Source organism: Temnothorax americanus, unplaced genomic scaffold (assembly GCF_048541705.1).
Source record: "Temnothorax americanus isolate GAGA-0224 unplaced genomic scaffold, ASM4854170v1 Scaffold117, whole genome shotgun sequence".
NCBI lineage: Eukaryota > Metazoa > Arthropoda > Insecta > Hymenoptera > Formicidae > Temnothorax > Temnothorax americanus.
Window position 1 is genome coordinate 50,818 of NW_027509250.1, and position 18,898 is coordinate 69,715.

Below are 18,898 nucleotides of genomic sequence, written 5' to 3' on the forward strand. Positions count from 1 at the left end.
GTGCGTTCAGCCGATACTCCGCTAGCCTAGCGCATGTAAGCAGCGAGCGCTTTGCTACCATTTGCTACGGAAAAATTTGGCTGGACAGAAGCGCTAGTAGTTAGCGGTTGTTAGCGGTTGGTAGCGGTCGCCATCTTTTTGTAAGTCGAACATAACCGTGAATTATCTCGTTGTGCGACGACGACGACGATCTTGTACTCACAAACAATACGATCATTATTATTTTACTTCCTTACCTTGGCCATTTATAACAGGAATGAATAAATCTTCGACCTCATCTTCATCATCATCATCATCATTCAATAATTCATATAAAACCAAATTATCAATATTTTCCATACTGGTTATGGAATGATTGGGAGCTCGGTACGTCTAGGAGATCGCTATAATGTTCGCTCTCGGCCGCTGTGAATTGCGCGTTAACGTCGACGGGATCCTGCCAGCGGTCCAGGACGATCCTCTTGATCGTCTTCGGTTGGATGACGACGTTCTCGGTTTCCTCGACGGCTTCGTCGTCGGTGCTGCTCAAGCAGATCCTCAGCGCCAGCTCGTTCTCTATCAATATTCCTGCAGGCTCTTGTCGTCGCTCTCGAGCTCGTTACGCGTATTGTTTGTGAGTACAAGATCGTCGTCGTCGTCGCACAACGAGATATTCGCGGTTATGTTCGACAGGTTCGACTTACAAAAAGATGGCGACCGCTACCAACCGCTAAGAGCAGTCCAGCCGATACTTCGATAGCGCTAAGCGGCGGTTGCAAATCAAAACCGCTACCAAACGAGCGACTGCTCGCGATTGCTAGGCTAGCGGAGTATCGGCTGAACGCACCCAATGAGAATCCGACACGGATGAAAAGATTAGGCTGCATATATGTGTGCAGGGTACAAATAAGCAACCCACAATGTCAGTAAAGTTTCCAATGCAGTTATTTAACAACACAGAAAAGATATTTCTACTTATCTTGATCACAAGAAATAATAATATATATGTATTTATAAACTTTAGTCAACACTGTCAGTTGTATAATGCGGACATTCCCACTCTGCCGCCGTCGCCATCTTGTGATCGTACGCCTTGCTGTCTATTGGTCTATAACCGACCAATCAGAAGGAGGAACAAGTTTGCGTCTCTCTACTTAGAGGCCTAGATAATCAGAGAAGCGACAACTCTACCCCCACCTAGAGTCCTATACTCCCACCATGGTTCCCATCGGGCCCGCAGCTGATCGCTTGTGAAAAAACTAACCTCTGAAGCGTCGTCTACAATACACGGAGTAAGAATTAGGCGTAAGAAGTGAGAAGTAAGTAGAAAATAAAACTAAAATAAAGGCGTAAGCAAAATAAATTATTTTTATTTCTTAGTCCACTTCAGCTCTTACGCTTACAAGCGTACTGAAGTAAGAGTAAGAAAAAAAAATGATTTATTTCGCTGACGCCTACTCTAGTACTTTTACTTATATCTTATTGAAATGATAAAGTAAGTAATGTTATTATCATAATGTGACATTTGTTTTGTTCAATGTCTAGGAACCAGTTCATTAAATAAAAATGGAAAAACAGTGTAACGAGACTGATACTCCTTCTGTTCAAGTATCAAATGAATATTCTGCAAAGATCAGTATTAATATAAATCGACCCCAAGCTATCGATCAAGCCTACTTAGAACTTGATCCGTTGTTTCCTGAACGTACTCAATGTCATGTGCTTACAATTGTATAAAATGTTAATCAAAATTTTTATTTGTGTTATAAAAGCATCACAAGTTATTCAAGACTTGAGAGTTGAACGTGACTTAGGCTTGCAGCAATTATGTAAGATGTTCAGTAAGATTGCCAAAATGGAGAAGGCATTGCGCAAGTTACACTCTGCTGCTACTAAATGTAGTTCCAAGAAGTGTAAAACAAGGAAATAGACCTAAACACTTGTGTTTATTGTATCACATTATTTGTAATATTTTTCTGATTACGAGTTTTATAATCATGTTTACAAAATAGGCAATAATAATTATATATAAATCATGCGAATAAGACAAGAATCTAAAAATTCGATGACGTCCACATTTTGCAAAAAAATGCCAGTATCTTTGTTATATATCATGTGAATGTTATGCCACATGTGCAAAAACAAGCATTGTGCGAATAAATAACTCAGTTAAGTATTTTGTAAGATTCTTTATTGGAATAAATTTATATTTTGCACGACTAAAGCAACAGAGAGTTCTTTTTGACAACCAACAACTTTACGAATGTCTACAATTCTTTTCTTAATAATATTAAAAATATATTAATCTTTTTCACTCACCTAACCTAATGTAACACGTTACTTTGCACACATACATACACACGGAATCAGCTGCGGGCCCGATAGCCTCGGTTTTGATTGGTGCCGCGGTCAGCCAATCAGCAAGCGTGCCCTCAATGTCGCTTCTCTGATTATCTAGGCCTCTATCTCTACTAATATAGGACTCTACCTTATGCTAAGCTATGCATTTTGTGTGCGATGGCCTTTATTAGTATTGACAGAGAGAAGAATGAGAGTGGTCATGCCCGCGTTTTAGGTGGTTTCCGTCCACGAGCGCCTCTATGTGCACAAAACGTGCACATTGAACTACGTAGCCATGTCCACGAAAATTTCTGATGGGTAACGCGTTATGTGCACGCTCTATTGGTTCTGATCCGTGCTATGTGCACGATCTTTTGGTTCTGTTCCGTGCTATGTCCAAAGCACAGTATATACAGTAGCGCAACTCCTCTGATTTCGTGTTGGCCAAAACAGATTGCGCATGCGCGAAATAAAGCACTATTTCTGTCTCTTTTCTTCTTACTGTCTTTCCTTTTCTAACGGATTTAGAGGCACATTTAAATGCCTAAGGCGTTAAAGTGCTATAGACAGCTATAGAGTGACTTGATAAAAGTCGGAAAAAAATTGTGTAAATTGTGTGATTGTAAAGTGTGTGATTGTGAAGAGATTTGTGAAGTGATTGTGAAGTGATTTGTGTATTGGAAGTATAGAAAGGAAAGTTAACCTGTATAAATTTTATACAGGTTTCCTTTTCTTTGAAAGCACTTTGATCTTAGCTTTGTTTCAGATTTTTTGCTACGAGAAGGAATTAGAAAATGGAAAAAACTATTAAAGGCGTTAAAAAAGAAAGTCATTGGTGTGCAGTGACAGGATGTATGAGCACCATAAATGTGGAAAAACGACACTTCTTCCTTTTTCCAAAAGAACATGATAGGTACAATACTATTTTAATAATTGTTTACATCATTATTTCATTATTTGCGTAGTTTAATTAATTATTCTGACATACACAGGTGGTTGGCATGGGTTCAAGCATGCAGAAGATTGGATTTAATACCAAAAGGCCCCGAGTATGCTCACCGCAATTGTGGATTGTGTCATGTACATTTTGAAGAAAATCAGTATAAAATTGTCAAAAGTCGAGCTCGCCTTCATCCAGATGCTGTACCAACAAGATGTTTAGAGTTTACCAATAATAAGTAAGTTTTCATTTATATTAGTTTTAATTACTCTTTATTTGGAAAAATCAAGTTTTGATACTTAAAAATATTTTTGATAGTAATATAAAATAATAAAAAATATAATATTTTACAGCAGTGTACTACAGCTTCTACAGTATCAACAGATGTAATATCAATGGAAAATGAAAATAATAATATGTAAGCTATTTTTGCATTTATTATAAAAATATTAGAAAAATTGAATTTAAATTAACACATAACTCAAAAAACTGAAGAAGTTTATGTATTTTATTAGTATTACAATGCGCGAATTATACATATATTTAGTTTTTAATATTAATAAGTTTTTAATATTATTAATGCAATTTCTTTTGCGCAATAGCTTAGCATTATCAGTAAAGTTTTCAATAATATATATTCATTATTTGTAAAAATTTATCTACATATATGTTATAAAATAAAATGTAAAAATTTTATCAATATATATTGACCACATACTATTGTATCATTAAAAAATTGAGTTTATATTACTACACACACACACACACACACACACACACACACACACAAAATGTATAATATATTTAATAAATAATATATTGTAAAATGTGACATATTTTATAAAAATATATAAATGTATACATTTAAACTAAAAAGTGTTATATTAATTTAAAATGTTTACATAATTTCTTTGTGTGTATACTTTTATGCGAGAAAATTATTTTATATATTATATATGTTATATACTTATATTTTACATTTATTCCTGACTTATCATATAATATATATATATATATATATCTATATCTATAAAGGAAGATGTCCTGACTGACTGACTGACTGACTGACTGACTGACTGACTGATTGACTGACTGACTGACTGACTCATCAACGCCCAGGCCAAACCCCTGAACCTAGAGACTTGAAATTTGGAGGGTGTATTCCTCTCATGACGTAAGCATCCACTAAGAAAGGATTTTTAGAAATTCCACCCCTAAGGGGGTGAAAAGAGGTAAAATGTGTTTTTTTCACGATTGTTTTGACTGACTGACTGACTGACTCATCAACGCCCAGCCCAAACCCCTGAACCGAATTTTTACCAAAAGTATATGAAATAGGGGTAGAATTTTCCGGGGAGTGCCACTATGTGTATAGTTTTTTGTTATCGATTTTCTGGAAACCGATTTTTTTAATTTTTCCTATTTTTCGAAAAATAATTGATCAAATCTCAACAAATTATAGATCAAACAGGGATAGAATTTTCCGAGGAGTACTATGAAATGTATAATTTTTCTACTATGAAATGTATAATTTTTCGTTACCGATCTTTTGGAAGCCGGTATCAAAATTTTTTCAATTATTTTCCGAGGAGTACTGTGAAATGTATAATTTTTCGTTACCGATTTTTTGGAAGCCGGTATCGAAATTTTTTCAAATAATTTTTACCAAAAGTATGACTGTCCTGACTGACTGAAGAAATAAGGGGGTGAAAAGGGGTAAAATGTGTTTTCACGACTGTCCTGACTGACTGACTCATCAACGTCCAGAAAAAACTTTATTTTTTATGAAAATATTTTTTGATTTTAGAAAATGATCAATATGTCCAACATTAATTCCAGGAGAAAATATTTCAAAAAATTTAATATTTACACCAGAGTTCTGAGGAAAAAAAATTTAATATCAAAAGTTAAATAAATTAAATTTTATTTTATAAAAATATATCATTTCTTTAAAATCTTTTTAATTGAATATCTCGAATTTAATTAAGCAATGTATTCACTTATATAAATGGAAATAATTGATAACTCATTCTTCTGTTTTATATGTGGCATGCTTCAAATATATTTATCATCTTGCGAGGTTTGCCTCGAACACTACAAATTTAAAAAACTTAACGTAATCATTGCTGAAGAAAGTTCGAGAGAGAGAGAGAGAGAGAGAGAGAGAGAGAGAGAGAGAGAGAGAGAGAGAGAAAGAGAGGGAGATAGTGTCTTTGTAAGGAGAAGAAGAAGACGAAAGGAAGGGAGAGAACAGAGTAAGTGGTAATATGTTTTGAAAGACAGGAAATTTATAAAAAAAACGTAATTAATGTTAGAGAGAGAAAAAGAGAGAGAGAGAGAGTGTGTGTGTGTGTTTGTGTGTATGTATGAACGTTTATTATAGCCTTTATATAGTTTTCTTTATTCTTTAAAGATATTGAGAGTCGAATTGGAAGGAAGGAAGAAGAAATAAATTATTCGAAAGTGAGATTGAAAGATAATTTTTTAAAGTAAAACTATTAGAGGAACTGTATTTTTTGAAGAAGAGAAAGACGAAGAGAAAAATTTTTTAAACAGGTAAAGTTATATACGTGGTAAATTTAAAAGATGAAAACTTAAATAATTTGGGACATTTTTATTAATGTTAACCATTAAAAAAGCATACATTTAATAAAGAGTAAAATATATTTATTTGAGATAGATTTGCATAATTAATAAAATTAATGAAAGAAAGAAAGAGAGAGAAAAATAAACAGAGAGAGAGAGAGAGAGAGAGAGTTATTACTTTTTTTTTTTAAATTACTTTTTTAAAAATCTATATCTATAAAGCAAAGATATTTAACGGCAGGAAAAGGGCCAATAAATCTAAACCGATAAAATAAATATAACATATATTTTAAAATTTACTTTAAAGAAATCATAAATTATTATCTGTATTATTTTAAGCAATGAAACTGGATATAGATATAGATAGATTAATTTGTGAATTTCTATTCCTTTAATTATTATGTTTCAACATACTATATTTAATTCAGTAACTTACTATCATAACAACATAATATTGAAAATCATGAAATTATTACGTTTTAATAAGAAGGTTATTTTGTTGATACCTAGCCATTGTTGGTTGGTGCACCTAGAGGGTATTTCGTTTGTGAATTTTTATTTATGTAAATATTATGATTCAACATACTATATTTAATTATTAGAATTGTTGTCATAGCTTAACATAATATTTACATTCCTGAAATTATTATGTTTTAATAATCGTTATCTGTTTAATTTAGACAGACAGAAAAAGAAAGAGAGAAAGACAGAGAGAGAGAGAGAGAGAGAGAGAGAGAGAGAGAGAGAGAGAGGGAGAAAGAGAAAGAGAAAGAGAGAGAAGGAGAAAACTGTAAAGTATCTTTTACGTTAATTTCGTGTTTGCAGTTAATCAGGTAATTAGTTAGTTTCTAATAAAGAAGGAAAGGCAATAGTATCGATTTAGATTTATTGACCCTTTTCCTGCCGTTAAATATCTTTTCTTTATAGATATAGATTTAAGGAAAAATAATTTAATTTTTGAGAGCGCTTTTGTCACTTTTAATTATTTAATTTTTGAGAGCGCTTTGTCACTTTTAATTAAATCGGGATGGCAATCGATTTTTTAAATGTTAATGGGGAGATGGTACCTTACACTATTGTCCCCATTATAGGGGATGGAGCTTGCCTTTTCCGGGCCCTCTCCTATCTCATGTATAACACACAGTTAATGGCGAGGGATGTGCGTGAGATAATCGTGAGTCATGTGGTGGATAATTGGGAGGAATTTTCAATTATGTCCCACGACAGCTTGGGGAACAATTACAATAGTTCTAGCGAGTATCTCGATGAAATGTCGAAACCCTTTACTTATGGTGGTTTATGCGAGTTGGTGGCGGCTGGGCAACTTTTCGGGTTTGTTTTTGAGGTTTACCGTAATGGTAAGCTCTATGAGAGTTTCGGTGAGGAAGGTAACCCTGTTAGGAGAATACGTTTCACACAAGATATTTCTAAGGGACATTTTGATGCGTACGAACAACGTAAACCTGATGAAGAGAACAACAAACCGTCCTTCTCTCAGCCTGACTCAAACTCACACCTCTCAAAGCATATACTTATTCCTATTCCTAATGAGGCTCATGTAAAACGACGAAAGAGATACACTAATGTCAAAAGGAGGAAGCAACTTATAAATGCGTCCAAAAAATATGCACAGAATAACCCTGAGGTGCACAGAACAGCAGTGACTAGGTACCAACAAAAAAATCCAGAAATGCACAGAACAGCGGTGACTAGGTATCAACAAAAAAATCCAGAAATGCACAGAACAGCAGTGACTAGGTATCAACAAAAAAATCCAGAAATGCACAGAACAGCAGTGACTAGGTACCAACAAAAAAATCCAGAAATGCACAGAACAGCAGTGACTAGGTACCAACAAAAAAATCCAGAAATGCACAGAACAGCAGTGACTAGGTATCAACAAAAAAATCCAGAAATGCACAGAACAGCAGTGACTAGGTACCAACAAAAAAATCCAGAAATGCACAGAACAGCAGTGACTAGGTACCAACAAAAAAATCCAGAAATGCACAGAACAGCAGTGACTAGGTATCAACAAAAAAATCCAGAAATGCACAGAACAGCAGTGACTAGGTACCAACAAAAAAATCCAGAAATGCACAGAACAGCAGTGACTAGGTATCAACAAAAAAATCCAGAAATGCACAGAACAGCAGTGACTAGGTACCAACAAAAAAATCCAGAAATGCACAGAATAGCAGTGACTAGGTACCAACAAAAAAATCCAGAAATGCACAGAACAGCAGTGACTAGGTACCAAAAAAATAATCCTGAGGTGCACAGAGAGGCAGAGTCTCGATATGAACAAAGTAATCCTGGAAGAAGAGTAGAAAGGCGAATACTTCCGTGGACGGTTAAAGCTCATTCAGGTATGGCATATGATCCAGACGTGGCTTATGAGACAGAGAGCACTATAGCTTTGGGAACCATGAGTCACAAGTGCAAATATTGCAATGCTCTTAAATGGCAGGAAGAATCCCCTGGCATGTGTTGCAGCGCTGGAAAGGTGCAACTTGCACCCTTAGAACCTCTGCCCGAGCCTCTATATAGTTTGGTAATGGGCAGACATCCAGAGCACGTTCACTTTATGAACAATATTAGAAAGTACAATGGTTGCTTTAGTATGACATCATTCGGCGGTAAGCAGGTTCTACAAGATGGCTTTATACCGACCTTTAAAGTTCAGGGGCAGGTATATCACTTGGTAGGAAGTCTGCTGCCATTACCTGAACAGGAAGCTCAATTTCTTCAAATTTATTTTGTGGGAGAGGATGACAGGGAAGTGCGTTTAAGATGTAGCAATTTTTCAGATGTCAAACAGGGATTAGTCAAAGAACTACAGAGAATGCTACATGACGTCAACACCTATATAAAGGACCTGAAAACCACTTTGGATAAGGTATCTCCAAATTGCAAAAAGTTTGAAGTTGTTATCCATGCAGACAGAAAACCAGATGACGCTCATAGAGGTTGCTTTAACGCACCAATAGCAAATGAGGTAGCTCTGGTGATTGTGGGTCAGGAATTCAACAAGCGAGACATCGTGCTGCAGAGCCACGATAACAAACTGCGGCGCATCAGCGAGGTCCACCGGTCGTACGACGCCTTGCAGTACCCGCTCATGTTTTGCCGTGGCGAGGATGGATACTCGATTGCCATTCCTCAGCGAGACCATCAGACCAAGTTGCAACATAAGAATTTAGTTTCCGCAGCGAGCTTTTACTCATATCGAATTATGATTAGAGAAGGGGAAGTTAACCACTTAGTGTACTTCCGTTCTCTTTTTAGTCAGTTTCTGGTTGACATGTACGCCAAAATAGAGACAGAAAGGTTGAACTATATTAGGAACAACCAGGCGCAGCTTAGGGCAGAAAGCTACATTCACCTGAGGGATGCCGTGGGAAGGCAGGATGCTGACGTTTCTCAGCTGGGTAAAATGGTGGTGCTTCCGTCATCTTTCACTGGAGGACCTCGCTACATGCATGAGCGGACACAAGACGCAATGACATACGTTCGCTACCACGGCCGTCCTGATTTGTTTATCACTTTTACCTGTAATCCAAAGTGGAAGGATATAACAGATGCATTATTGCCTGGGCAAAAAACTCACGATCGACACGACATTATAGCAAGGGTATTTCATCTTAAGGTGAAGAAAATGATGGCTCTATTGAATAAAGGTAGTCTGTTTGGAAAAGTGTGTTGCTATATGTACTCTGTGGAGTGGCAAAAGCGAGGTCTGCCTCACATACACATATTGCTGTGGCTAGAGCAGCGCATCTTCTCTGATATGATCGACAAAGTCATCTGTGCGGAAATACCTAATCCTTTAAAAGACTCTCTTCTACACAATATCGTTAAAGCCAACATGATTCATGGTCCATGCGGGGGCTTAAACCACAATTCGCCTTGCATGAAAGATGGTAGCTGCAGTAAGAGGTATCCGCGAATATTTCAAAATGACACTCAGACAGGAGGCGATGGATACCCACAGTATCGGAGGAGGTCTTCAGCTAATGGTGGATACACCGTAGAAATCAATGGAATAGAACTGGACAATCGTTGGGTGGTGCCGTACAACCCTGTATTGTTACGTATTTTTAATGCTCATATTAATGTGGAATTATGCAATTCTGTAAAGTCTATTAAATACATTTGCAAGTACGTGAACAAGGGAAGTGACCAGGCGGTTTTTGCCCTGGAGAGTGAGAAGGATGAGGTGAAGATGTACGAGAGTGGGCGGTACATCAGTAGCTCAGAGGCGGTTTGGAGAATCTTGGCGTTCCCAATACATGAGAGGTACCCCTCTGTCTTCCATCTCAATGTTCACCTTGAAAATGGTCAGCGTGTGTACTTCAACTCTACAAACTTAATTGAGAGGATGAATAACCCACCTCAGACAACACTATTGGCTTTTTTTGAACTTTGCAAAACTGACGAATTTGCAAAAACTCTCCTGTACTATGAGGTTCCTTCATACTATGTGTGGAAAAATAATAAGTTCGAGAGAAGAAAGAGGGGGAAAGATGTGGATGGTTGGTCAGGAATAAAGAAGGACCACGTACTGGGAAGAGTGTATACCATCCATCCAAACAACACTGAGTGTTATTATCTGCGTTTGTTGCTACATGAGATTCGAGGTCCAACGTCTTTTTTAGATCTGAGGACTGTGAATGGTGTCCTCTGTTCCACATTCCAGTCTACATGCAAGGCATTAGGTTTATTGGAAGATGACAAGCAATGGGACAATACCTTGGAGGAAGCTGCATTATGTGATTCACCTTTAAAGCTGAGGGAGCTTTTCACAGTGATGTTGGCATTTTGCCAACTTTGTGAACCTCTGAGTCTTTGGGAAAAGTACAAAGACAGCTTCTCAGAGGATATTATGCGACAGGTAGAGAGAGAGTTGAAAGGTAGTGCGCAGAACATGATAGATGAGGTGTACAACAGATGCCTGGTAATGATTGAGGACGCAGTGATGTCTTTGGGAGGACAGGAGTTGGAACAGTATGGCCTGCCTCAGCCAAAAAGGTTTGGAGAGGTATTGGGGAACAGAGACTATTTGAGGGAGACAAACTACGATGTAAATGCCTTGGAAGAAGTGGTATTGAATAACGAGGGTTTATTAACAGATGAGCAACTCGCTGTCTATCGGCAGGTTCTTAGTAGCGTAGAGTCAGGAGATGGTCAGGTATTTTTCTTAGATGCTCCAGGTGGTACTGGGAAAACCTTCCTCATCAACTTACTTCTGGCGAGGGTAAGGAGAGAACGTGGAATTGCCTTGGCTGTTGCATCGTCAGGTATCGCTGCTACTTTGTTGGAGGGAGGGAGGACCGCTCACGCTGCTTTTAAGCTTCCTCTGAATTTAATTCAAACAGAAATACCTCTGTGCAATATTTCAAAACAAAGTAACATGGCTAAAGTACTACGGGATTGTAAGCTCATTGTTTGGGATGAAAGTACCATGGCACATAAGGGGGGTTTTGAGGCATTGAGCACAACCCTCAAAGATATTAGGGGTAACGATGGAGTAATGGGGGGAGTGACCGTGCTGCTTGCTGGAGATTTCAGACAGACTTTGCCAGTAGTGCCAAGGGGAACTCGAGCAGACGAAGTTAAGGCGTGTGTAAAGAAATCACATTTGTGGTCCCTTATCAGGAAAATCTCTATCAGGAAAAACATGAGGGTACACTTGAAAGGTGATGTTTTTGCAGGGCAATTTTCAAAACTACTATTAAAAATTGGAGATAGAGAGTATCCTGAGATGGAAGGAAAAGTGATTATTCCTGCAAATCTAGGTTTAGTAGTAAAAAGCCTAGAGAGTCTTATTAATAAGATATACCCTGATATTGCGGATATCAAAGAAAAATCTATGGATTGGCTGTGCGAGCGTGCCATTCTGACCCCTAGGAATGATAAAGCTGGTGTCATTAATAACATTCTTCTTAAATCATTCGAGGAAGGAGAAATGAATTACAGATCTGTGGACTCGGTGGTAGATACGGATGACGCGGTCAACTACCCAGTAGAGTTTCTTAACACAATGAACCCTCCTGGCTTACCAGCCCATAAGCTTTTTCTTAAAGTGGGGGCACCAGTGATGTTGTTGAGAAATTTGAATCCGCCAAAACTTTGCAATGGCACAAGGCTTCAAGTGAAGGCTCTACATAGAAATGTTATCGAGGCCACAATATTCACCGGATGTGCACGGGGAGAGACGGTATTTATACCACGCATACCACTAATATCGTCAGAGTATCTTTTTGAGTTTAAGAGGTTGCAGTTTCCTATCAAAGTTTGTTTTGCGATGACTATCAACAAGTCCCAGGGACAGTCGTTAAAAGTAGCAGGAATTGATTTAAGTGAAGACTGTTTCTCACATGGGCAGTTCTATGTGGCATGTTCGAGAGTGAGCTCACCAAACAGTCTTGTGATACTAGCGCCTGAGGGGAGAACCACTAATGTGGTATACAAAGAAGTTCTAAAATAGAAAAAAAAGGTTGTAGATATTTTTGGAGCATTTTTAAAAAAAAATTATGATAAAAAATATAATGTTCGCATGAGAGAGAAAAACATGTATGTGAAAGACATCATGCCTGTTTGAGAAAACAAATAAGGAGAAAAACATGTGTGAAAGAGGTTTATATAATTTTGCTAATTTTTATGGAAAAAATGACCTAATTTTAAAAAAGGTGAGAGAGTAAAAGACACCATGTCTGTAAGAAACACCATATCTGTAAGAGACACCATGTCTGTAAGAGATACCATGTCTGTGAGAGACATGTATTTAAAGTAATTAAATACGGGAAGAAAGCACGGATTTCTTTACAGTGGAATAGGCCTACTGGGGAAACCACTAAAAAAAAAACGCATTTATAATAGTACCTCAAGGGTGATGCGGAAATCTATTGGCGTTAAATGTAAATATACGCTATCATCTATTTGCGTGTCTCATTAAATATGTCTTTCAGGGCGTGTCCTCCGGGGCGAAGCCCGGGTAACCAGCTAGTATATATATATATATTTATTTATTTATATAACATACTGTTATTATTTTAATTATTAGTATATAATATTTCATATATTAATATTTTATATATCATTATTTTGCATCATTAACGGATTCATCTATTATATATGTAATATTTTTTAATATTTTAATTTCTTTCATTTTTTTACGCGCGCATTGCATGACATTGTACATTGTTAACAATAATTTTGCATAATTTTTATTGAAACTAACAGACACGGTTGTATCTCGCGCCAACTGCGTTAAATTAACCTCAATATGGACTGAACGAGTAGGAAGGAGAGAGATGATGAAGAAAGAAGTGAAACAGAATACTGCTTTATTTCGCGCATGCGCACTCCATTTTGGCCAACACTAACATCAAAGGTGCCGACAGAGAGTTGCGCTACTGTATATACTGTGTCCAAAGCGTCGGTAATGCATGATAATGCATGACACTTACCCGTAAAGCGGGTAGCGCACACTTCTGCATAACGCATAATACGTAAGCATAAGAAAATTGATTGGTCTATTTTCTTATGCTTGCACATTATGCGTTATGCAGAAGTGAGTGCTCCCCGCTTAATACTATACTACTATACCCGTAAAACATAATTATATGTATATCATACAGATTTCAAATATACATACCTATATAAACGCACACATGTATTGTAAAATTTATTTTTGCGTTTATGATGTAATTTACAAAAGATCTGTTGTTTTCAATAATCTGTAATTTGAAAATGTACATTATGTTATATATATTTTTAGAAATTATTTTAATAAATTATTTTTATATTTTAATAATATATATTTTGTCTTCTTATAATTTTAATATTGCATTTTTATTAATATTTAAAAGCACGATAAAATTAATATTCAAAAATAATTATGAAAATAATATATTTCTTAAAAATTGATATTACCAAAATTTCAACAAAATTTTTAGTGAAAAATGCTAGCATGTCAAACAAGAATGCAAGTCTATAGGCAGTAACAACGATTATTTTATCTATATTTTGAAACGACTACAGTTTTACAAAACGCGTCGCTACAGCGAAAAATCTAATATAAATATTATTTATATTGTTACAAATGTAGACACTACAGGAGTTTGTAGCAAACAATATCTTTATACTTCGGCAGCATGTATTATAAAAAAATCTATGGACTTATAATAGATAATGAGGCTATTTTCACACAATACATGCGGCGAAAGCTTCTATAAGGAAGTCATATATTGATTAAAACATAGGAACCAAAAGTGTTAAATAGGAACGAATTAAGAAACATTCAATGCACAAAGTCCTGTTTCTCAAGAACAAATTGGTCGTTATAGCGTTAGCTTTCGTAGAATTAATTATACATAAAAGAGCTAATATAATCCTTCGTGAAGCACCTCGAAATTATAAAACATGATGTTACCTGTTATTAATTTAATAATGTATGCCAACAAAAAAGTATCTTATTAAGAAAACATTGTCAATGAATATATTATATATAAACAGATGAATAAAGTGTAGATAAAGTATATCCTTTATAATTTTTTTTTAAATTATAAAAAGGCAGAAAAGAGGAAGAGTAAATCCGAAACCATTAATACCAAATAAAGTCTGTTATATTTATATCATCGTAATCAAGGACAGAAGTCATATGTTATAAAATAACCGCATGAGATACGGTACGTGTTACAAGGAATATAATAATTTTAGAGATATATGTATATATACATATATATATATATAGTTATAGAAATATATTTTTCACACACACGCATATAGAATACATATAAAAATACATATAAAGATACATAATTATTTTAAAAATAAATGTTTACATATCGCCACCCGTCTTGTCGCCCACCTCGCGACGCACCTCGCGACGCACCTCGCGACGCGCCTCGCTACGCGCCTCGCCACGCGCCTCGCCACCCGCCACGCCTTCCGCCACCCCGTCCGCCTCGCCACCCGCCACCGCGGCACTCTCGGCATTCTCGGCATTCTCGACAATCGCCGCTTCGCCACGGTCGCCATTCGCCACTTCGCCCCCCGTTTCGCCCCCCGCTTCGCCTTCGGCCGCCTCGCCACTCGCCTCTTCCTCGTGCTTTTGAATATCTAAATAAAACATATAAAAAATAAATAATACATTATCGTAATATATAAAACGTCAAGAAGTGTTATGTCGAAAAATAATGTCATTTAGAGAAAAAATTTGAAATTTATTGAGATTCAATTATCAATTTTAAATTCTTAATAAATTTTCCAACATATATTAAAACATACACTGTCTTTACTTTTAATTTTTAAATGAGATAAAAAAAAGAGAAAGTATAATAACTTAGAATTTTTTTGATCTGACTATTTTTGCAACTATATGCATTTCAAAATATTATTAAAAAATGCCGTGATATACATATTGTTCTTCGCGAATCAAGTGCTAATAAAAATTATTTTCACATTCCTGTGATGAAAATAACATGCATTAAAAAAATTATAGAAGCATGTGTATAACTTACATTTTATTTCTCTTCTTCAAAAAACGTCCTCCTCTCTTTTTTCTTTTTTTAATGTTTTCTTTCTCTTCTCGTCATCCTCTGTCTCTTCCTCTATTCCTTCATTTCCTTCCTCTACATCTTTTTCTATTTCCATGTTGTCTTACTTTTGTCGCTGTTTCTTTTTCTTTATTTTTGCCTCGTCTGACCTATATCATAAATTTAATTTCTTATCGTCCGACGCAAACGACGATTTTCATATTTTAAATCCTTAATTATCTTTTCTGACTTATTTTCTTCTTCTTCACAATTTTCTCTCATTAGCCGGTCATGCATAGCAGTGTTTTCACATCTTACAGGTTCCAAATGCATCCATTCTGTTATATCTTCTTGTTCTAATGATTCGTCAAAATTTAATTTTGCTGCATGATAAGTTTGTTTAAACTGATGCAATAATTGATTATTTACTTTATCTTTTTGATTGATATCAAATGATGTTCCTGCAATTGCATTATTATATGTATCTTCTACTTCTATCATTTCTTTTCTTTGGTTTTGCTCTCCTTGTGCTCTTTGCATCTCTTCTACTTCTGTCATTTCTCTTATTTGGTTTTGCTCTCCTTGTGCTCTTTGCATTTCTTCTACTTCCATACCTGCCTGCGAGTTTTCTTGCAAACTAATCAAATCATTAAATCGGATTGGCACTGCATCGCGTTTTAATGTTTTCTTATCTTCTCCTTTAAATAAACTTGCATTAAAATGATCTGCACACAGACCAGCACGACGAACTGAATTAGCAGTCCATTTTTCTAATTTAATATGAAATAAAGTTATATGAAATGCAATACATAAATTGTAAATATTCTGTAAGTACATATAAAACATTAATCATCTTAAAAAATTTAATTATAGACTTTATTTACAAATTTCAATTGGTAGAAACATTCTAAGAGAAAACTTAGATGCAATGTTTATTATTTTTATCAATAGGTTATCAAGTGACTTTATTAAAACTATAAATAAATAGATCTTATATATATACATATTTACGTTTTATTTTTAACCCCACTATGACTACTTATTTAAATATTACTTACATTGTATGTCTTCGTATTATTTAATTTTTGATTCTATTTTTAATTCTTTGAATTTATATATTTATTGTACTATTTATTTTAAACAACCTCTGATTTATGGCTCTACATAATGCTTATTGTAATTAAAATATCTTGTAAAGTAAGTTTATTAAATTTATTTTATTGCAATTATTAAATTTTATTTAATTGCACTCGATAAAAGCTATGTTAAACAAACTGTTTTTTGATATTTTGATGTTAACTTGACATAAAATTATGTACTAATTTATACCTATATAACAATTTTTAATTTGATTGTCTTTCGTTCTTTAAGTATTTATATTGTTAATGTATTTTTGTTTCTCATATTGTTTTATTAGTAAATTGAACCAACAAGAAAAATTATTTTAAAAAAACGTGTTGACAAAATATCTCATGACGTGAAGACATATTGTCATAATTATTACAATTACATTTGACAGATTATATACATATACATATATGTATACATATATGTATATGTAATATATGTTAGCCTCAAAGACGGAAAACGTTCACTGAAAGAAAAAACTAACTACAACGCGTTCTAGCATATTCAAAAAGGCCACAACGCGAAATTTGTATTGTGACACTTTATTCAAAAACGCTCACAATGTGTTTTGGCAATGTTAAAATGCCACAACGCGTTGCTGACGTTTTATTGATACAGTCATGACGCGATGTAATAAAAATAAAATTCTAAAGTAACAAAATTGTAGAGAAAATTAACAGTTAGCTATATATGTATATGTAAGAGGGAGAGCCCCTCCGCCGCATAAAAAATGTAGTCTAACTCCAACTTTATTTCGACCAAATTTTAATTTTAAGTTTTTAGAGATAGGTTTAGAGTTAAATTTTATTTTATGCCGCAGGCGGAGCCTGCCCCTCCTGCGCCTAATTATTAATTGTTAATTTATTAAGCTAATTGTTAATTTTCTTTATATTTTTTTTATAATTTTATTTCTATCTAACCATCCATATATATATATTATTATATTATTATACAATATAATAATAAAATATATAGGTATAGATTTAAAAACAGTAATAGAGTATTTTAAAGCGAAAGATAAGAATAGGAATAAAATATGTTTATAGTTTATGTGTTTGAAAGTTAATTTATAATCTTTAGTTTAAAATTATTCAAAGTTATGTTAATAATTTAGAGTTTTTCTGTTTTACATTAAGTGTTTTTATTTTCAATTTTGTTTGCTACAAATATTAAACGAGAGAGAGAGAGAGAGAGAGAGAGAGATTGATTGATTGATGCGGTTTATTTAGCCTCAGCGGCTACTTTAACAATATACATTTTACATGTTATTAATTGTCGCTTGGGAATTTACATGTGGTCCAACATTTGTTGCAAGGATTGGGGAAACCCAAGAAAAACCCAACCAGACCAGGTCAATTATTTCAATAAATAATATAATAAATAAATAATATGATAAATAAATATTTGATTAACAGTTCGTACAATTCTCTCACATATACACCTCTTTAACATATTTACTCGCTTTTCTTCTAAATGCATTAACATTGTCAATTGATTTTATATTATTAGGTAAGTCGTTATAAATTTTAAAACCGTTGTACATTAGTGTTTGTTGTGATTTTGTTTGATTTTGCTTTGAGATACAAATATTATTGCGCTGTCGTGTATTGTAAGAGTGGGTCTCGCCCACAAGTTTTAAACTTTCCGCAAGATACGACGGACTTATTTTTAGTTTCATTTTATGTACAAATATAAGTGTATTCAACGCAATTCTTTGTCGAACATTAAAGAAATGTAACGCATTTAACATTAGATTTATCGGTGTGAACTTACTACATCTAATAATTGCACGCATCGCTCGGTTTTGCGCTTTTTGTAACAAATTAAGTTCAGTTTTGCCGACGTTTAAGAAAATTGTAGAACAATAGTCAAAATGCGGAGCAATTATACTTTTATAAATAATAGTTCTAGTTAGTGGCGAGATTGAATCTCCGATTCTAAATAAAAAATTTACTTTCTTTGAAATCTTTTTAACTGTGTACTTTACGTGTTCGCTAAAGTTTAAATGTTTGTCAATAATAATACCAAGGTATTTAATATTATCAACGTTCTCAATATTATTATCTTCAATTTTAATATTGCATTTTTCACTTGTCATAGAGGCCCGCACACCTCTTACCAGGATGAATTTAGTTTTTGCAACATTCAAACTTATCATATTATTTTTTAACCAAAATGATAAATTTTTTAAATCATAATTAATTTTATTTTCAATTTCAATAGAGTTAGAGCTACTGTAGTATACAATTGTGTCGTCCGCGAACATTTTACATTTACAATATTTTAATACTTTCTTTAAATCATTAATATAAATTAAAAAAAGGATTGGGCCCAATATTGAGCCTTGTGGAACACCATATATGGTTCTTCTTTTTGATGAGGT

At 34.5% G+C, this 18,898-nt stretch overlaps 2 protein-coding genes across 3 annotated transcripts; both read left to right on the forward strand.

Annotated features, from left to right (window-relative positions):
* Positions 1–1,905: 1,905 nt before the first annotated feature.
* Positions 1,906–13,141, forward strand: LOC143908845 (52 kDa repressor of the inhibitor of the protein kinase-like). 2 transcript variants are annotated; one of them, XM_077426671.1, is made up of 4 exons: positions 1,906–3,232; positions 3,312–3,497; positions 3,613–3,677; positions 13,091–13,141. In XM_077426671.1, the coding sequence occupies exons 1-3, from the start codon at positions 3,114–3,116 to the stop codon at positions 3,647–3,649; spliced, it is 342 nt and encodes a 113-aa protein (XP_077282797.1). In that variant the 5' UTR covers positions 1,906–3,113; the 3' UTR covers positions 3,650–3,677; positions 13,091–13,141. The 2 variants fall into 2 exon arrangements, with proteins under 2 accessions (XP_077282797.1, XP_077282796.1); XM_077426670.1 differs by lacking the exon at positions 13,091–13,141 and having other exon boundaries at positions 3,613–3,961.
* LOC143908816 (uncharacterized) lies at positions 8,217–12,335 on the forward strand. Its single transcript, XM_077426624.1, has one exon. The coding sequence runs from the start codon at positions 8,217–8,219 to the stop codon at positions 12,333–12,335; it is 4,119 nt and encodes a 1,372-aa protein (XP_077282750.1).
* Positions 13,142–18,898: the final 5,757 nt, after the last annotated feature.